At 37.1% G+C, this 20,406-nt stretch overlaps 1 protein-coding gene across 1 annotated transcript in view; it reads right to left on the bottom strand.

Moving 5' to 3' along the window:
- Positions 1-3,532: 3,532 nt before the first annotated feature.
- HEATR5B (HEAT repeat containing 5B) overlaps positions 3,533-20,406 on the bottom strand; it is an 86,088-nt gene continuing 69,214 nt past the window's right edge. Inside the window, exons 28-35 of the mRNA XM_007468385.1 lie at positions 19,535-19,789; positions 17,859-17,986; positions 14,878-15,022; positions 14,129-14,395; positions 12,316-12,540; positions 8,059-8,210; positions 6,675-6,888; positions 3,533-3,837 (exon numbers count right to left, since the gene is read on the bottom strand). Of these exons, the coding sequence (XP_007468447.1) occupies positions 3,533-3,837; positions 6,675-6,888; positions 8,059-8,210; positions 12,316-12,540; positions 14,129-14,395; positions 14,878-15,022; positions 17,859-17,986; positions 19,535-19,789 (1,691 nt within the window). The remainder of the gene's footprint in view (positions 3,838-6,674; positions 6,889-8,058; positions 8,211-12,315; positions 12,541-14,128; positions 14,396-14,877; positions 15,023-17,858; positions 17,987-19,534; positions 19,790-20,406) is intronic.

The raw sequence follows: 20,406 nt of genomic DNA, 5'->3' as shown, positions 1-20,406 counted from the left end.
AAAATAAGAAAAATGAATGAGGTTAAAGAGGTTCAGTACATTTGTGTTTTAATTTTTGAAGACCATGTGTCCTTAAGTTTTTTTAAAAAAGATTTAACTTATTTTGCGTGTGATGCATCTCTCCCTCTACTCTGCAGGCCCTCAATATGCTACTGTTGTTCAATATGTGTTAATTTTAGCACTTCCAGTTGTCCTCTGTGATGGAAAATCCTACCATTATCTATGTTATCTCCTGGCCCAGATTTCCCCCCAGCTGCAGGACATGAAGTAACAAGAGGAGTGGTTTGAACCAGCGCATATACACTTTCACACGAACTCAAAATATATAACATTACAACCCATGAGCTGATTGTATTCAAGCTTAAAGAGCCAATACATACATTTTCATTACAGGAGAAAAAGATAATTTAAATAATACAGTGTTTAGTATATGGCAATAATCAAATTAATGCTGCAACATTTTTATGAGAATATAACCAGATTAAAACATGAACGATGAGTATAAACTAGCTAGAAGAAGGTGAAATGGAGCTTTTTAGCAAAATTCAAATACCTAATGAAAAAATATTGTAGTGCATTTGACATGCTGAAAGAAGTCCAATACAGCTGACACAAAGGAAGTAATAAATGCTACTTTTTACAGCTGGTACTTATTAAGCATTTACTCAATAAAAATAATGCATTTTATATGCATTAACTTGAACCTTACAATGTCCCTATGTGGAAGTACCAAGGTTATCTTCATTTGACATGTAGGTATACTGCATATGGTTATAGGATCAAATGAAATAAAATGAGATGAAGTAGGCAGGGGCCAGATTATGCAGGGGCTTGAGGGTACTTTACAGAATTGGTCTTTATGGTAAGGCAACCAACTGAAGAGTTTTCAGCAAGGTATCAGACTTGAATATATAAAGATGATTTTAGGGCTTCCCTGGTGGCGCAGTGGTTGAGAGTCCGCCTGCCAATGCAGGGGACACGGGTTCGTGCCCCGGTCCAGGAAGATCCCACATGCTGTGGAGTAGCTGGGCCCGTGAGCCATGGCCGCTGAGCCTGTGCGTCCGGAGCCTGTGATCCGCAAGAGAGGCCGCAATAGTGAGAGGCCCGCGCACCGCGATGAAGAGTGGCCCCCACTTGCCACTAGAGAAAGCCCTCGCACAGAAACAAAAGATGCAACACAGCAAAAATAAATAAAAATTAATTAATAAACTCCTACCCCAAACATCTTTAAAAAAAGAAATAAGTTGAGCAGTGAAACAAATTAATAAATACAATTCTTCAAACAGACATTCCTTTTATAGATATGATTATAGAAAACTAGAAGTTGTCAATGGCTCAGAAGAGTTTAGAGAAAGTATAAAGATGTACTGGTGACAGGAAAGGGAGAAAGAGAGAGACAGAGGGAGAGAAGGCAAAAAGAGAGAGAGAGAGAGAGAGAGAACCATTGCTACTGCATGATGTAGACTATCCTGAAGTAGGAAATGATGTGAAAAGCCTGGGTTTGAAGAACAGCAGAAAATAGCCAAGGCAGAAATAAACATACTTTATAAATAGATGAGTGAAAAGTGGTTATGTGTGCAAGAAACAAGGAGATTGGAAAACAGTCTGGCAGTTCCTTAAAAAGTTGAACACAGAGTTCCCATTGAGCCGGCAATTCCACTCCTAGGTATACACTCAAGCTAAATGAAAATACAGGGTAACGCAAACACTTGTACACAACTGTTTACAGCAGCATTATTTGTAATAGGCAAAAAGTGAAAACAACCCAAACGCCCATCAACTAATGGATAAACAAAATATAATATAAATAGAATGGAATAGTATTCAGCCATTAAAAGGGATGCAGTACTGATGTATGCTACCACATGGATAAACCTTAAAAATGTTAAGAAGCCAGTCACAAAGGACCACATAGTGTATGATTTCATTTATATGAAATGTTCATAGCAAGAGAATTGATAGACACAGAAAGCAGATCAACAATAGTGTAAGGCTGGGGGGAAGCAGAGAGCTTGTGGGGCGACAGCTAAAGAGTACCAGATTTCTTTTTGGGGTAACGAAAATGGTCACAACTGACTGTGGTGATGGTTATAGTACATTGTGAACATACTAAAAACGACTGAATTATACATTTAAAATGGGCAAATTGTATGGTATGTGAATTGTATCTCGATAAGTGTTACCAAAAAAAAGTCTAAAAACAAGGAGAATAACTTTGGAAAAGCAGGTGTAAAATACAAAAAAACCCTGCAGAAATAAAAGTCAGTAAGAAAATAGGTGAGAAGGCACCTATCTGAGATCTAAAGACTAAATGAGGAAGGCAAGGCTGTATTAGCTGCCAATCAGTGAGGGTATGAGAGAGAATAAGTAGGAGGTAGCAGATGATGAATAGGTATTCCTTTGGAATATTCAGAAAGGTTCAGTCTATATTACACTGTGTGGTAAAACTTGGTGTTTAAAGTGTGCTAAACACTGTGGCAAACATTCATGTCATCAATTATTTATTTGACGTGGTAAAATTCCCATTGCATGAGAGACTGGCATAACTATAATATTCATTTTTGAATGCCCTGCAGTACTTAGCTTGATGCCTTATACACGGTAGGAACTCAATAAATGTTTGATAAATGAAACTAACCATCAGAGCCAGACTCAAGGCTCTGTAATTACAAAGCATAAGTGAGGCCAAATTTTAGCCATTAAAAAAACCCAGAATATTATCCCACATTTGAAACATTTTAATGAATGTTTAAATGAGTTTTAATTTAGTTAACTAAAATATACACAAGTATAATTTAGTAATCTAATATGAAAGTAAAAAGATCTATCTGAAAGGTAAGGACTTTCTGAGAAATGCTAAGAAAATGTAACTTTATTCTTAATAGATACACCACGAAACCAACACTTTACATTATTTTGGTTACTTCAAAATTTAAATTCAGCTTGCTTTTCAATTATTTTTTTTTATAACAGATGCAGAATATGACCTGTTTTTTCCCCTGACAATATCAATAGCCTGCTCAACTACATGACACAATTTTTTTGCATTTAATTTAAAAGACTATGGCTCAGTGTTTAAAAATAAATTAATAAAAGAGAAACATTATTAGGAAAAAAATGAAAGCACATTCACCACATAATAAAAAAAAAATCGGGCTTCCCTGGTGGCGCAGTGGTTGAGAGTCCGCCTGCCGATGCAGGGGACACGGGTTCGTGCCCCGGTCCGGGAAGATCCCATATACAGCGGAGCGGCTGGGCCCGTGAGCCATGGCCGCTGAGCCTGCGCGTCCGGAGCCTGTGCTCCGCAATGGGAGAGGCCACAGCAGTGAGAGGCCCGCGTACCGCAAAAAAAAAAAAAAAAATCATTCCTTCAAAATCAGAAACCAGTGTGAGCATTATTTCACTTACCCTACTTGGAAGCATATAATTCCTATATACAAATAAAGTAGAACCTATAGACTGGAATGATACAGTGGCTATCAATAATTAGGTGCTAATTGACAAAATAAACAAAAACGAATGGAATAGCACATTAAAAGAAACTTGTTTTTAGCTTAATTGTTGGTGCAGAATGCACGGCTGGGGCCGGCTGCCTGGCGGCTGCTTTAGCTTTGCTGGCTTGGCTTGCTCGAACAGCAGTTTCCAAACGTACTTTCAGCTCAGGAGCCGCTCCCATTACTGTCTTGAAAGCATGTGGATACAGAGGTCCAATATGCATTAAATTCTGGAGTGCAAACTCATGAAGATCTTTGGAAGCTGTGCTTGCTGAGGCAAAAGAATTTTCATCCAGCAGGTAAGAGATCAAAGTGGGAACTAAAAGAGCAAGTAACTGGATTCCTGCAAATAACAAAGATAAAGTCTGAAGATGATCACAAGTCTGAAAATTACAATAAACCTTTATTTAAAAACTAGGCAATTACTATGGTAGTCTGAATTATAATAAAATAGAAGTAAATGTGCACGATCTAATTTTAGACCTCAATAATTATTCATACTTAATACGGAATACTTACTAACTGTCCAAGCCATGTTAAGGGAGGAAATCAGGTTTGATTTCCTATTAAGATTATATATTTTGCATTTATATTAATTTGTTTTATTAAAAAAATACTGGCTAAAAGGTTAAAAAGGAATGAACACTTTATAACTGTCATCTGGTAAAATGTATTTTGAGAATAAAATTATGAAAATTTTAAGGGTATTCCAGAATAGGGAGGTTGGAGAATAGAGGGAATAGGGAACAGAAACCTGAAGCATTCATTAGGAGGATACCATCAAAGGAATGAGTGAATGTATACGTTAATGTGATGGCAACCATCTCCCTTCGGTTTTGTTTTTTGTTTTTTGTTTTTTTTTCTGTATGCGGGCCCCTCACTGCCGCGGCCTCTCCCGTTGCGGAGCACAGGCTCTGGACGCACAGGCTCAGCGGCCATGGCTCACAGGCCCAGCTGCTCCGTGGCACGTGGGATCCTCCCGGACAGGGGCACGAACCCGTGTCCCCTGCATCGGCAGGCGGACTCCCAACCACTGCGCCACCAGGGAAGCCCTCCCTTCGGTTTTTGCATGGAACTTAGACTCAGATTTAGTTTTAATTTTTAAAAAATGACAATTGCTTATTCTACCACTTAGAAGTCTTGCTATAGTACAAAACATCTATTATCTGAGTGAAGCAGTCCCTTAAAAAATGAAGAAATCGTGATGGTGCTTATTGTTGATGTAATTCACTAATAATAAATACTAGAAATTGGTTGGAGAATTGAAGCTACACTGCTTTGGTTATTTAATACCTTAAATTAATTGACTCTTAAATGGAAAATTAAAGGGTTATTCATTTAATGAACCTTGTTGAAGTCTAATTAACTATCAAACTGTATTTAATTTCATGAATAATACATAAATATATTCTGCTGTTAAAAGAATTCAGACAACAGAGAATTATTTGAAAAAGTATAAGACTCTCTTCCCTACCTAAATTAGGGCACTTGTTCAGGAACTGATCCCAAGAGTCAACTCAACTCAAACATATTTAAATACTGACTATGCAAAAGTCAATAAGCTCAGTGTTAAGATTACAAAATGAATAAAATTTAGTCCCCATGTTTATGGAGTTTACAGTGAGTAAAATCAAAATAAAGATAAAATTATGTTGAGTTACCAAACACAGGCCATGATGTCAGTCATAACATTTCTACCCAAATAATCTGTCAATATCTAGTTTCAACTAAACTTATCAACTCCTCCCAAACAGCTCTTCTTCCTGACCTTTCCAGTTTTAACGTTGCTTCCATGCTTCTTCTAGGTAACACAGTAATATTTGGCTCTTCTCTTTCTCTTGTCCCCCTAACCAGTTACTCGTCAAGTCAGAGCAACTTTTTTTTCATAATCGCTTCTGTATTCTTCTCTTCCACTGTAATAGTTCTGGATTATTATTTTACAGGTAAGCTATCAGCAATAGCTTTTCAAAGATCTCTACTACCTTTCCAATTTTGTGTGAAATTCTTTCAAGAGAAGAGGAAAAATTTTATGATAGAAAAAACTGATGTAATTTTTATCTGCAGAGTAATCTAGCAATATATATTAAAAGCTTTAGAATGTGCATTCCTTTTGGCCCAGTAATTTCACTTAAAAAATTTTACCTGATAGAAATAATTAAAAAATGTGTGCAAAGATACCTGTACAAGAATACTCATCTCAGACTTCCCTGGTGGTGCAGTGGTTAAGAATCTGCCTTCCAACACAGGGGACATGGGTTCGATCCCTGGTCCGGGAAGATCCCACATGCCGCTGAGCAACTAAGCCCGTGAGACACAACTACTGAGCCTGTGTTGCCACAACTACTGAAGCCCGCACGCCTAGAGCTCGTGCTCTGCAACAACAGAAGCCACAACAATAAGAAGCCCACACACCGCAATGAAGAGCAGCCCCTGCTAGCCACAACTAGAGAAAGCCCGTGCTCAGCAACGAAGACCCAACACAGCCAAAAATAAAATAAATTTATATATAAAAAAAGAATACTTATCTCAGTTATTTATGATCTTGAAAAACTGGAAACAGCTTAACATTCAATCATAAGGTACTAGTTTAAAAAGTACAGTCTTTCTGTAATAATTAAGTCATATTTTTTAAGATAAATTTTAGATTGTGATGGAATTAAGATTTAGCAGGGAATAAAGAGGAGTAAGTGTTAAGTTGCATACGTCTCTGGTTAAATGGATGTATGTGGTAGTTCTTCATTAAATTAAATAACAGTAATTTAAAAATTTCAAATTTTGAGGTATTTTAATAATGATGTTTGGCATCATTAATGCTAATCTGGCCCCATTTGTCCTATTTGTTAAAAAGCTTTTATACCTCTATTATGAACACCAAAATGTATTATTTTTAAAAATCTATTAGGCAGCCATATTTTCCCTGGTTCTTAAAGAGTACATTCCTAGAAAATAAAACAACCTGTGGGTTCAAATGCCATCGGTAATTTAACCTCTTGCTCTTAAAAAATAAACATAAATCAACTCAATTTTGTTAGCATCACGAGCAAAAACATTAATCTTTCAGATAGTAACCACCCTTAGTAAACTTACTGTTGCAATGGCCTGTGTCAAATAGCAAAGAAGATTTATATATAATACAAATATTCATTTTAGACTAGTGGCTTTTTAGAGAAAAATACTTACTGTTATGTTCTTCCCCAAGAGCAACCAATGTTTCAAGAACTTTGATTCCTTCTTGAACAGCTAAAAGTTCTGTATTACTGGCTGGTCTGTTTCTTTCAACAGCTTTTAGCTTTTCAACCACTATTGGAGCTAATGAATGGATGTAGGGGGTTGAAAGGGCACGATTGGAATGCTGAAAGACTGAGAGGAGAAGCTGGTAACATTTGGCTTGAACCTACACAAGAAAATCATTTTATTAATTTACATGTGTGACAGTTCTTATCTGATCTACAATCACACTGCATCTTTATACTGAAAACAAGCAATACTGCAGGATGAAAATAGAAATGTGGGAAGAATTAATGCCATTTCTACTTACAGAAATGGAGTAATAAAACTTCCAACATGCTAACTAAATAAACCGGAAAAGAAATTAATCCAATAAACATTCCTTATATGTTAACTCCCAAATTACCACTGCTAATATAATTTGTGTATTTCTATAGTGTATAAGAAATTAGAGACCAGGAATACTAAATTGTGTTTTTAATTCTTTCTTCAATTTACAAATCTCCCTCCCAATTTAACCTAATATATTTAGTATGGAAGGCTAATATTTGAATGATGCCAAACAAAGCTATAAAAATATATTACTTAGACACCTCAACTCCATTTGGATTCCCTGGAAATGACTGCTTAAACCAATTTAAGTGTTCCAGGTCTAGAAAATAAGGTCTCAGTGGCTCTACTTTAGATTAGAAAGACTTCATGTTAATAAGAAACAAACAAACAAAAAAAGGAAGGTCCATCAACACACCAATGTACGTGAAAAATATTGAGGGGAAACTGTTTCAGTGCTTTGGTGGAAGAAAAGCTACCAAACATTGCTGGACATAAAAAATGCCTGGGGAATATTTTTAAAATACAGATCTGTGGACCACACTTCTGGAGACTCTGGTTTAGGAAGATAGTGGTAGATGTAACTAAATTGCTTTTTTTCCTGATGTGCAGCAGGTTTGAGAATCAGTAGTTTAGACACTAACACTGTAAAAAAATAAAACTTATTTTCTAGAAAATAGAGTTTCCAATAGGCCCATTAAAACATGTTATATATTATCCTTTAATGGTGTCATTAAGTAAACAGTGAAAAACAGAAGCACGTAAAGTCTAGCAATATAGGCCAGGGCTGAGCAAATATTTTAGATACTGGGCAATTTCTGTAGATATAAATAAACATATACATGTCTCTCCTAATGCTTAACCCAGTGATCTTTTCCAGTTTTCTGTTGAAAAGTCATACAGCAAATACTTGTTTTCTTTTGATGTATCACAAATTTTAATGAATCAATCTGAAATTTTCTTGATAAAGTGGAAGGTTTAACACTATGTTTTAAGTGTAACTTACCCATGGGTCACATGAATTTAATGCGTTTTTAAATCTGTTCATGCAGCCATTCTGCAGTGACTGGACTCCTATTATTTCACTGCCAGCAGACCACAGGAAGAGTGCAATTGCTGTTAGCATGCTGACTTCATCAGGCATAGGCATAGAATCTTCTGAAATATATGAATAATGAAATATTGACACATATAAAAAATGAAAGCAATATGCTGTTTCTAAAATGTTTTGAAATTCTTCTGAAAAAGAATAAACATATGTATATATATCACTAAATCACTTTGCTGTACACCTGAAACTAACACAACATTGTAAATCAACTAAACTCCAATATAAAACAAAAATTTTTTAAAATCTAGGGCTTCCCTGGTGGCGCAGTGGTTGAGAGTCCGCCTGCTGATGCAGGGTACACGCGCTCGTGCCCCAGTCCGGGAAGATCCCACATGCCGCAGAGCGGCTAGGCCCGTGAGCCATGGCCGCTGAGCCTGCGCGTCCGGAGCCTGTGCTCTGCAATGGGAGAAGCCACAACAGTGAGAGGCCTGCGTACCACAAAAAAAAAAAAAAAAAAAAAAAAAAAACTTTCATTCTTGAACAATAACCTCTCTCTCTGACTTTTTTTTTTATATACACAAATTTATTAATTTATTTATCTTTGGCTGTGTTGGGTCTTCGTTGCTGCACGTGGGCTTCTCATTGCGATAGCTTCTCTTGTTGCAGAGCATGGGCTCTAGGCGCGTAGGCTTCAGTAGTTGTGGCTTGCAGGCTCTAGAGCGCAGGCTCAGTAGTTGTGGCGAACGGGCTCTAGAGCGCAGGCTCAGTAGTTGTGGCGAACGGGCTTAGTTGCTCCACAGCATGTGGGGTCTTCCAGGACCAGGGATTGAACCCGTGCCCCCTGCATTGGCAGGCGGATTCTCAACCACTGTGCCACCAGGGAGGCCCTGTATCAATGTTAACTTGCCTCAATTTGATAATTCTTCAGTGGTTATGTAAGAGACTGTTCTTGTTCTTAGGCTATCTGTGAAGTATTTAGGAGTAAAGAGTCATGATGCCTTCAATGTATTCTCAAATTGTTCAGCAAAATTAATAATATCAACAATAATAATATGTGGATTATAGAAAAAATAAAACATGCAGCAAATGTTAACAATTAGTGAAATCTAGAAGGGTATGCTGAAGTTCACTATATTATTCTTGTAACATTTTAAAAAGTTTGAATCTATTTCAAAATTGAAGGTTTTAAAAATGAAAAAAAAATTATAGCAATCTTAAGAGTGATTCATTACATCCATGGAGGTGTGTGTGTGTGTGTGTGTGTGTGTGTGTGTGTGTGTGTGTTTTACACATACATTGGCACATTTTTTAAAGTGGAAGTCTCAGATTTTATAGTAAGAAATATGATTTCCATAAAGGAAATTCTCTATTACAAAACTCTTCTCGTAAAGCAAGAAATTCTGCTTGCCTGGCTTACAAATACTATAAAATACACCCATGGCTTTGATCCCTACTTCATACTGACTGTGCCTACTGAGAATTCAGCTCTGGACAGGTTAGCTTAGGCAATTTAATTATCTTATCATATACCTTTAAATTCATCTAACATGAATGAACTAGGATAAAATATCAAAACCTTCTCTTATAATTGACAATTTAAAAAACATGATTATTGATTATGGACACCCCCATGAAAACTGAAACAATATATTTTTAAACGAATTCTTAACTACTTTTTCTTGTTCTACCAATGTACACACATATACATTTACGTTTGTATATAATTATAGCATTTAATGTTTCTTTAGTTTGTTAAAAATCTATGCTAAAAAGAAAAATATTAACTCATGATAAAGCTAAAATAGTTTTAGTAATATTAATAAAACTAGTTAACGTTTTCCTTCCAAATATTAATACTAAAAAATTTCAGGTGATATAAGTAGTACATGGTTTGTTTAAAATATAACAAGCGTATGGGAAAGAAAATAAAACTTGTAATACTACCATCTAACGATAGTTTAATTTCTAGGTTTTTGATTAATTTCTTCTGGTCTGGGTTAGTTTTTTTATATATAATTATTTGTAAACATGATTTTTAATAGATATAATGGATATATAATCCAAATGAGTATACCATGATATATTTAATATTTTTCCCACTGCCAGATAGTTATATTTATCAATTTTGCATTTTCATTATTATAAAATAGACTGATAAATAACCTTGAACACAAGTTTTTGATCAATAAAGTCAGAGTATGAATTCTTAAAGGCTCTGTGTGTATTTTGCAGAATTGATTCGCTGAAAGTTTAAACTGTATTAATTCCCTTCAGCAAAGTATGAAAATGTTCTCCTGGTATCAATTCCACCTGTACATACAAGTTTTTAAAATCAGTTTTACAGGTGAAAATTTATATTACTTTGTTTTTGTTTGTATTTCTTTGCTTATATAATAATGTGGCCAACTTTTTTATATATTTGGTGGGCATCTCTACTTCCTTTTTAATAATGCGTGCTCTTTCCTTCTTTCTTAAAAGACTTCGTTGTACATTAATGATATTAACACTGACATAAATATTATTTTCAGTTTTTTATCTTTTTTTTCAGTTATCTTTTATTTAAAAAATTTTTTTCTTCCAGTTTTATTGAGATACAATTGACACACAGTACTATATAAGTTTAAGGTGCACAGTATAATGATTTGACTTACAAACATCATGAAATGATTATCATAAGTTTAGCGAACATCCATCATCTCATACAGATACAAAATTAAAGAAATATGAAAAAAATCTTTTTCCTTCTGACAAGAATTTTTAGGATTTATTAACCTTTTTTTTTTTTTTTTTTTTTTTTTTTTGCGGTACGTGGGCCTCTCACTGCCGCGGCCTCTCCCGTTGCGGAGCACAGGCTCCGGACGCACAGGCTCAGCGGCCATGGCTCACAGGCCCAGCCGTTCCGCGGCACGTGGGATCCTCCCTGACCGGGGCACAAACCCGTGTCCCCTGCATCGGCAGGCAGACTCTCAACCACTACGCCACCAGGGAAGCCCTCAACCATTTTTTAATGCCATTGTTTTTGACAGGTAGATGTTAAATTCTATAGTCCAATACACTGATAATTTCCTCTGTGATATTTACCATTCACTTACACTTACATAGTCCTTTGTCATTCTGACATAAAGGAGTCACCTATATTTTCTTTATTTACCTATTTTAAAAATTTTACATTATCATTCTAACTTACCTCGTATTTACTTAGAGTCATGATATAAGGGGAGAGACTAATTGGAACTGATATCTGAAATGTCTAATTGACACAAAACATTTGAAGAATAATGAATGTGTCCTTATCATGTATTATATTCTCATGTGGATGAATGTCTGTTTTAAAACAATCTGTTCTGTTTCATTGCCCTATCTGTTCGTTCTTGGGCCCACTCCACAGTTTTAGATACTGTAGAAATGTTTTAATAGGCAATATGGCAAATCTTTAATTATTATTCTTTGTTTTCAATCCTTTCACATTTACAACAGAAATAAAATGAAAGAAAAAGTCAAACACAGAAGAAAAATGGACAAAAATGTGAATAAGCATTTCCCCCCAAATTAGACACAAACATGAAAAATGCTTATACTCACTAGGAAAATGAGAAATGCCAATTAAAACAGTAAGATAGTACATTTTACTTATCAGATAATGAAATTTAAAAGTCTGAAATACCATGTATTGGTGGGGATCATGCACTGCTGGTAGAAGTGCAAATTCATACAGCTACTTTGGGGAACAATTTGGCAATGTCTGATAAAATTAAAATGTGTCATCAGTTCCACTTATAGGGGTATGCCCTAGAAAATCTCATAGCACAAAGCACATAAGGAATTTATAAGGATGTTCACTGAGACAATTTTTATAATTGGGAAAAATCAGAAATAGCAAAAATATCCACTGTTAGGCAAATGAATAATAATTGATAAATATAAATGATGGACAATTATATAGGAGTTCAAAACAATGTATAAGAGTTTTATATGCATACGTCCTTTCTTTTTGGGGAAACCTCCCAAAATGTATATAAGTGCTAAGACAAGGGCATTCAGAGTCAATATCCAGAATGGGGAACTAAAAGTTCACATATGAAAGATGGGACTAAAATGACTCTCTGAGTTGATTCAGTGTTACATAGCAGTTTTCTGATGAGCTCATTCAATTAGTTATTAGGGAACAGATATCCTAATAAACTTTTAAAAATTTAAAACTGATTAGATTACCTGGTTGAGAATATTCTAGGATGCATGCCAGAGTGCTACGAATTAGAGCTGTCCACTGTTTCTGAGTGTCCTCAGTTTTGGCCATTGAAAGTGTCACAATACTTTTGATCCCTTGAAGAGCTGCACTGACTGGTGGAGGAACCTGATTATCTGTAGACTTTATCGCTGTGTCTTTCAATATTCTTGCAATTAAAAACAGAATCGTGGGCAGGACTGTCATACATCCTGAAATAAAAACAAATCAGATTGCCTTGTAATTAATAGTTCCCATATTATAGTTATTTCAATTGTTTTTATTTTTTATCATTTAATATTATTTCTTTTCCTTGTATTTATACAAAATTTACAGAATTACTATTACTATAATTCAATGTTTGGAAAAAAAGTCACAAGTTATTTCAAAGGAAATATTTTCTTTCTTTTCTCAGCTTGCCTTGTTTTTATTACTTCTAGTATTTCACTTATTTAATAATCATGCCCTTCATAATGAAAATAAGGAAGGAAGGTAGAAAAACAGAAGGAAAACCGTACCAAATACTTTGAGAAGTACCTGAGAAACTTGGTGAATCATGTAGCAATTCCACGACAAGTAATCAATCTCATTGTACTAAGTGAGCCTTAGTACTAAGTCAGTCAATGTAGTAACCAAGTCAGGAAACAGATAAGAAGACTATACAGGTAAGCCAAAAAGAGATGAAAGAATCCTAGGATTTGTAGCTGAAAGAACTTTAAGATAATCAAATCGACCACCCACTTAATGAAAGACTCCCTTCACCACTCTGACATGCAGCCACTGTAGTCTGTCTAACAACTTCAATGATGGAGAATTCATTGTTTTCATAACTGTAGGCTTGTGTTGAACTGAAATTTACCTTTATATATCCTGATACCATTTCTACCTTCTAGATACAACAGAGGGAAAGTCTACTTTTCCATCCACTAGTTCTTAGGTGTCTGCAGACAGCTATTATCTTTTTCAGCTACAATTTTTTTAGCTGCTCCTTAAAGTTGGCTGTCACTCTCCTCTGACATTTGTTAGTTTGTCAGTGTTGCTCAAGAGTAGCAACCAGATCAGAAAATAAAGGGTTTAGCAATTCCACTTTATGTCTATCTGCTAACATTCGATGTCTTCCATCAAACTGTGGTTCTACCTCTTTGCTGAAGTTTGTTTGACATGTATCTGAAAAGGGTATCCTGGGTTTTTGACTTCTTAAATCTTCAGTCTTTTTTTTTTTTTTGCGGTACGCGGGCCTCTCACTGCCGTGGCCTCTCCCGTTGCGGAGCACGGGCTCCGGACGCGCAGGCTCAGCGGCCGTGGCTCACGGGCCCAGCCGCTCCGCGGCATGTGGGATCCTCCCGGACCGGGGCACGAACCCGTGTCCCCTGCATCGGCAGGCGGACTCTCAACCGCTGCGCCACCAGGGAAGCCCTTCAGTCTTTTTTTTATAGGTTTCTAAAGGTAAACAAACCATTAAAAAAAAACCCTGGGCTTCCCTGGTGGCACAGTGGTTGAGAGTCCGCCTGCCGATGCAGGGGACACGGGTTCGTGCCCCGGTCCGGGAGGATCCCACATGCCGCGGAGCGGCTGGGCCCGTGAGCCACGGCCGCTGAGCCTGCGCGTCCGGAGCCTGTGCTCCGCAACGGGAGAGGCCACGGCAGTGAGAGGCCCGCGTACCGCAAAAAAAAAACACAAAAAACCCTACTTCTCCTTTAAGATCTAAGAGGAAAATAAATCATAATAGCACTTAAAATCAAAGGCAACCTCATCTCTAATACAGTATAAGACATTTCCAAATAGTGATTAATATCGTACCAGCAGGTGAACAAAGGGACGGTAAGTCAGAGAGTATGGTAACTGTGGCTGCCACCAAACGAGCACTTTCTTCTGACAGTCGAGTTTTAGTGGCTACGTGACTTGGAGAGTCTGACATCTTGGTACTGAGATGCGGCATGTGCCGCACTAAAATGAACATCAACAGCTCCATAGTTGCAAACACAAGAGATTTTCCAGGAATAAGACCACCACTGTCACCTCCTTCTCCTAATACAGGACAGGACTCTTTTTCCATATCATCTTCATCTTGGGTAAAAGAAAATTTGGTGAAATTCTCAGCAAACAAAATTAAAAACAGATGAAACAACACAATAAGTATACTTAATAAATTCTTTCACAAGAATTTACAACTAAATGTTTAACTGATGCCATATGTCTTTCTCAGAATAATTCCTGCCTGACTAGAATTCTGTTTATTTACCTCTCCTTAAAAGTAACGGACAATTCAGTTTTTACTTTGAAAAATTTTATCAGGTAGTTTTTATTAGGAATGTATTTCATAATAGGAGTAACACGTATGTTAGGCTGAAACATGTGAAGTTGACCCTTTTGAAGGTGAAAGCTGAATATGAGCAATTCCATTTGCATCATGCTAATGAAAAGCAAAATCAATTGCAAAGCTTATAAATGTATGGTTAAATTTTTTAATTAACTTCTTGGTAGTAATATTTTAAAAATTAGAGTACAAATAAATCTACTTCAATGTTAGTGTAATTTCTAGTGCTTACTTAGTGTGTTTCTTTTTTCTTGCAAATAATCCTGAGCAGCTCTTACTATCTGTTGTACAACTCCAGTCACCAGCAGCTGGACGGATGGTGGATTCCAGGTCAGTAGGAGACGGTGTAAAACACTCAGCAACTCAACACCAATCAGCTATTATAAATGAATAGAGAAATTAATTTTAATATCAAAGGATACATTTATATTATTAAATCTAAGAAAATATACATGTAAAAATGAATAAATTTGGTAGCTAAAATTAATATATTGGACTATGTAGCAAATATTATAACAATCTTGAAAAAGGGTCATATTTTATCTGAACATATTTTCAATCTAAAATTACTTTATTATGTACTTAAATAATTTTTCCATTTAAAAATAGTCATTCTCCTATTTCTTTTCTCTTTAGGACTAAACAATATTGCTAGCGTCCAGTGCCACTAAAACTTATGATTTGCAACCTAAGTACCCAAGAGTAGTCTACCAGAAATTCTAGGCATTCTGGTAAGTCCCTCTCAGATTCATCTCAGAACTATTACAAACTTCTACCGCTTACTACTTACTTTAAAAAGCCTCTTACAGGGCTTCCCTGGTGGCGCGGTGGTTGAGGGTCCGCCTGCTGATGCAGGGGACACGGGTTCATGCCCCGGTCCGGGAAGATCCCACATGCCGCGGAGCGGCTGGGCCCGTGAGCCATGGCCGCTGAGCCTGCACGTCCGGAGCCTGTGCTCCGCGACGGGAGAGGCCACAACAGTGAGAGGCCCGCGTACCACAGGAAAAAAAAAAGCCTCTTACAATCTTCCACATCAAACCCATCCAACAAACCCACCTCAAATTTCAGAGGGAGAAAAAAATTTAACTGCAACCGAAGCCACCTTTACCTCTTTCCTTAAGATCAAGTGTCCAGCCCCTGTCCAAGACTGATTAATCTTTCCTCATATGCCTGCTACCCCATCCTGTTTGACTTCCCAAGGATTCTTCAAGGACACCAATCATACCCCGTATGCTGTCAACCTCGCTCTCTAGCTAAGCTCCTCTTCCCCAGGGTAAGTATCTGCTCAAGTTCTTCCTAATTTCCCCCCACACCTCAAAAAACCTCTCAGATCCTTCCATCTGCCCCCATGTTCTCTTCTGTCTCTGTCTTGTTTCTTCCTTTCCCAGACCAAATGCTGCCACTTCCTTCACTCTCTCATTTACTCCTCGATCTTCTATAATCTGGCTTGATCCACCTGAGAAAACGCTATGCCTGAGCTCACCAATAACCTCCATGGGACACCTTTTCTGTCCTTATTTACTGGATTCTGTCCCTTTTGAGACTGTTGTCTGTCCTTGAAACTCTCTCATCTTTGGTAACTCTGTTGTTTTTTTTTTAAACTGGCATCTGGTCTTTATTTAGTCCTATGCCCTGTGCTGTGGATTTAGTGGTGATTAACTCAGACTTGGATTCTGGATTCTTTCGGTTCTCCTCCCTCCTCTCTAGTAGTCTCCACTGCTGCTTTATTTCCCTCATCTCAATCCTTATTTGCTATGTATCCCTAAGGTTCCAGTCTTGGCCCTCTTTCCTTCTTCCTTTATTCAGTTTTCCGAGGCCAGTGGACTCATTATCTCTCTGCAATTATGAAAATGGCCTCATAATTGACCTCCCCTCCTCCATTTTCATACCTTAAAAATCAACCACTACAAGATTGATGGGGTGATCAAATTTATGCCTGCTGTATTTCTGGAATACACATTTAACCATGTCATTCTATCTACTACATTTACAATCAGTTATTTTGATTGTAATACTACATATCACAATCAGTTATTCATAGATTAAATTTTATTGGTTTGACCATTTGAAAACAACCCTCAAGTTTCTTGCAGTAATCTGTAGTTTAGCTGAGGCACAGCTTCAGGCTACAAGGCTGGGGTACAAGAAGAGTTCATCAGTGAGTGAAGCTTGTAATCACATAGCACATGCTTTGTTTTGTTTCATTTGGGTTTTTTTTCAAGCAGCACCGTGTGCAAAACTAATTTTGATATAATACAATAATGAGAACTTTGCTTTTTATCTGTTTGTGTTTTATGGAAAATTATCCCAAGTGATACCATTTGGTAGTATAGTGTTCAAAGAAATGGTTATTATTATGAAAATAAAATTCCTAATTAAAAAGAATAACAAATCCAGTGGTAACTTGGCTCTGTAACATGAATAAAATCCTCTAAATATTCCATACATAAATTAGAAAAAGCAATTCATTAAACTTTTTAAATAAGTACTTGAGTCAGAGCATAAAAATTTCATTAAATGAGAGATAAAACTTAATTATTTAAAAGTGACAATTTATTTAATAGCCTTATGAATCACTTCAGCCCTTTATTAGTAGAATCATTAACTGGGACTGAAGTCATCCTTTATTTATTTAATTTAATTTAATTTATTTTTTTGTCTGCACTGGGTTTTCATTGCTGCGTGCGGGCTTTCTCTAAGTTACTGTGAGCAGGGGCTACGTTTTGTTGCGGCGCGCAGGCTTCTCATTGCGGTGGCTTCTCTTGTTGTGGAGCATGGGCTCTAGGCGTGCAGGCTTCAGTAGTTGTGGTGCATGGGCTCAGTAGTTGTGGCTCATGGGCTCTAGAGTGTAGGCTCAGCAGTTGTGGTGCACGGGCTTAGCTGCTCCGCGGCATGTGGGATCTTTCTGGACCAGGGCTCGAACCTGTGCCCCCTGCATTGACAGGTGGATTCTTAACCACTGCGCCACCAGGGAAGTCCCTGAAGACATCCTTTAAATTTTTAGTTTTACTTGACTGCTGATGAACTGATCAAAGAAGGTAGTGACGATCTCCAGTCTAGCTGTGCCTGGTCATCCAACTTTCAATATAGGGTCTCAGATAAAGCCAAAATCCTGAATGCTTATTATATAATATTTATTTCATATGTGAGAAAATTATCTTAAGATAAATATGATGTATACAAAGCATAAATTATTATAGAAATATACTGTACCTGATCTTCTGCAATATGGATTCGGGCATAAGGAGAATCTAGCAAGGTGTGTAAGGCCTGTAGACAAGCTGTAACATGTTCAACAGGCTCCTCAGGCCTTGGAGAACAAAGGAACTGTATACTCACGCCTGCAATGTACAAAATAAACACACAGGTTTGTTAATATAAAACACTTCGTTGCTTTGACACCATTTTTTTCCCACTTTCACCTACTTATTTTTTTACAGATTACTTTTAACATATATTAATGCCTTAAAGTCAGTTCAAAATGATTGTCAAAATAAGCAGCCAAACTTAACACAGGTTGTACCTCTGCAAGGAGGCTAATAATCACATTGGAAGGGGATGGGGGAGTTCCAAGGTCATCTTGATTAAGAAGTTAAAGATATTTAAAAATAATACATTAAGAATAAATTTATGAAAATTATAAAATTCTCATTAAATGAGTGACAAATTCTTAAGTGTTAAAAGAGCATCTATAAAGCAATTAAAAATAAGAATTATTCAAATTTGCTTTAACTTTACATTTTATTATTTCCTTATGAGGCAATTTGTTAAGTGCCAAGTAAAAAGAAAAGTTGTTGAAAAAAAAAGTTTACTTTTTTCCCTTGAAAATTATTCAATATTGCTCTGTGAGTGAACATGACAATTTTTAAAGAATAGTTTTTAATAATTAAATTTTAAATAAAAAATTCAGTTAATTTAGAAACTGTGCTAAAAATCCTCTTTTTACTATCCCTTCTCTGAACTATACTATCACAATTTTTTCCACAGCATTAAAATGAAAGATATGAAGGAGTTCAAAACATGCCACACCAAAATATACCTTCTTGGCTGAAGGCATTTGAGAAATAGCAGATGCAGGCAGGGCTCTCTGTCCCCTTTTCTACATGAAAGCAGGTCATAAAATTTCTTATGAGAAAGGTGCCCTCTCTGTACCAGGGAGAAAACATTCTTACCACCAGAGACTGGGAGTCGATGTTGAAACAGACCTGTCCAAACAAAACTACTAAAATAAGCCTGATCTTCCATTAGTTTCCCCCATATATTTTCTAGTTACTGTCCCACAACTTACCACCCCTAGCCCAAACCCCTCTGTCTTGTCATACCCTCACAATTTTTTTTTTAAATTAATTTATTTATTTTTGGCTGTGTTGGGTCTTGTTTCTGTGCGAGGGCTTTCTCTAGTTGCGGCAAGTGGGGGCCACTCTTCATCGCGGTGTGCGGGCCTCTCACTATCGCGGCCTCTCTTGTTGCGGAGCACAGGCTCCAGACGCGCAGGCTCAGTAGTTGTGGCTCACGGGCCTAGTTGCTCCACGGCATGTGGGATCTTCCCAGACCAGGGCTCGAACCCGTGTCCCCTGCACTGGCAGGCAGATTCTCAACCACTGTGCCACCAGGGAAGCCCCTACAATTTATTCTTGTTTGTGTAAAACTATACAATCTTCTGGACCTAACGGCTTCTTCAGGTCTTCATTTTCCTTCTAAAGACTCCTGTGTACATGTAAAAATATTAAATAAATTTGTATGCTTTCCTCCTGTTAATGTGTCTTATGTCAGTTTTATTCTTAAGCCAGTCACAGATCTTAAGAGGGTAGAAAGAAGTTTTTTCTCCCCTACAGATACACATTTTCAGAAGTGATACATCTTGAAAGACATTAACATGGCTCACCTACCTAAAATCAGATGCATTCTGTCTTTGTTAATTTCTGGCAAAGATTTAGCACTAGGCGTTGCTCCTGATGCTTGGTTTAAATTGATGGGTGTAGAACGTTTCTGTAAACCTGCTATTGCTGCTGCTTCTGCTGACTCTGAACATGTAAATCCTGTGCTATTTAACCAAAGTGCCACTGCATGGAGAATTGGGGCCCAGGAATTCCGATAGTGAAGTCTAGCTGTATCAATAGTCTCAGGAGTATAAAATGCTCCACCTGTAAAGCAATCAAAAACATTACTTCTATTATACTCATTTATCAACAATTACCTTAAAAAATAACCGTTACATACAGTCTTAGTCCATTTGGGCTGGTATAAGAAAATACCACAGACTGGGTGGATTATAAACAACAGAAATTTATTTCTCACAGTTCTGGAGGCTGGAGGTCCGAGAGATCAGGGTGCCAGCATGGTCTGGTGAGGGCCCTCTTCCTGATTCATAGCCAGTGCCTTCTTGCTGTGCCCTCACAAGGTGGAAGGGGCCAGGGAGCTCTGTTGGTTCTCTTTTACAAGGGGACTACTTCCACTCCTAGGGGCTCCACCCTCATGACCTAAGCACCTCCCAAAGGCCTCACCTCCTAATTCCATCACAATAGGGATTAGGTTTCAACATATGAATTTTGAGGTGACACAAATATTCAGATCATAGCACATATAAAAGAGCAATTTGGCAAAGAGATTCTTGTACAGAGTTATCAAAACTAATGTCTTTCCTGCAGCTGTTGACCTGGAGTGCCTGTCACTTCCTCGCTGATGTTAGGGTTTCCAGCCTTTTCGCTGCAAATGCTGATGCCTCTGAATGCCCTCTACCTTTCCCTATCCGTTGTCCTCT

The sequence above is a fragment of the Lipotes vexillifer genome, unplaced genomic scaffold (assembly GCF_000442215.2).
Source record: "Lipotes vexillifer unplaced genomic scaffold, Lipotes_vexillifer_v1.1 scaffold1149, whole genome shotgun sequence".
In the NCBI taxonomy this organism is placed as follows: domain Eukaryota; kingdom Metazoa; phylum Chordata; class Mammalia; order Artiodactyla; family Lipotidae; genus Lipotes; species Lipotes vexillifer.
The sequence above is the reverse complement of the archived record's forward strand: the minus strand, read 5'-3'. Positions and strand labels throughout refer to the sequence as shown.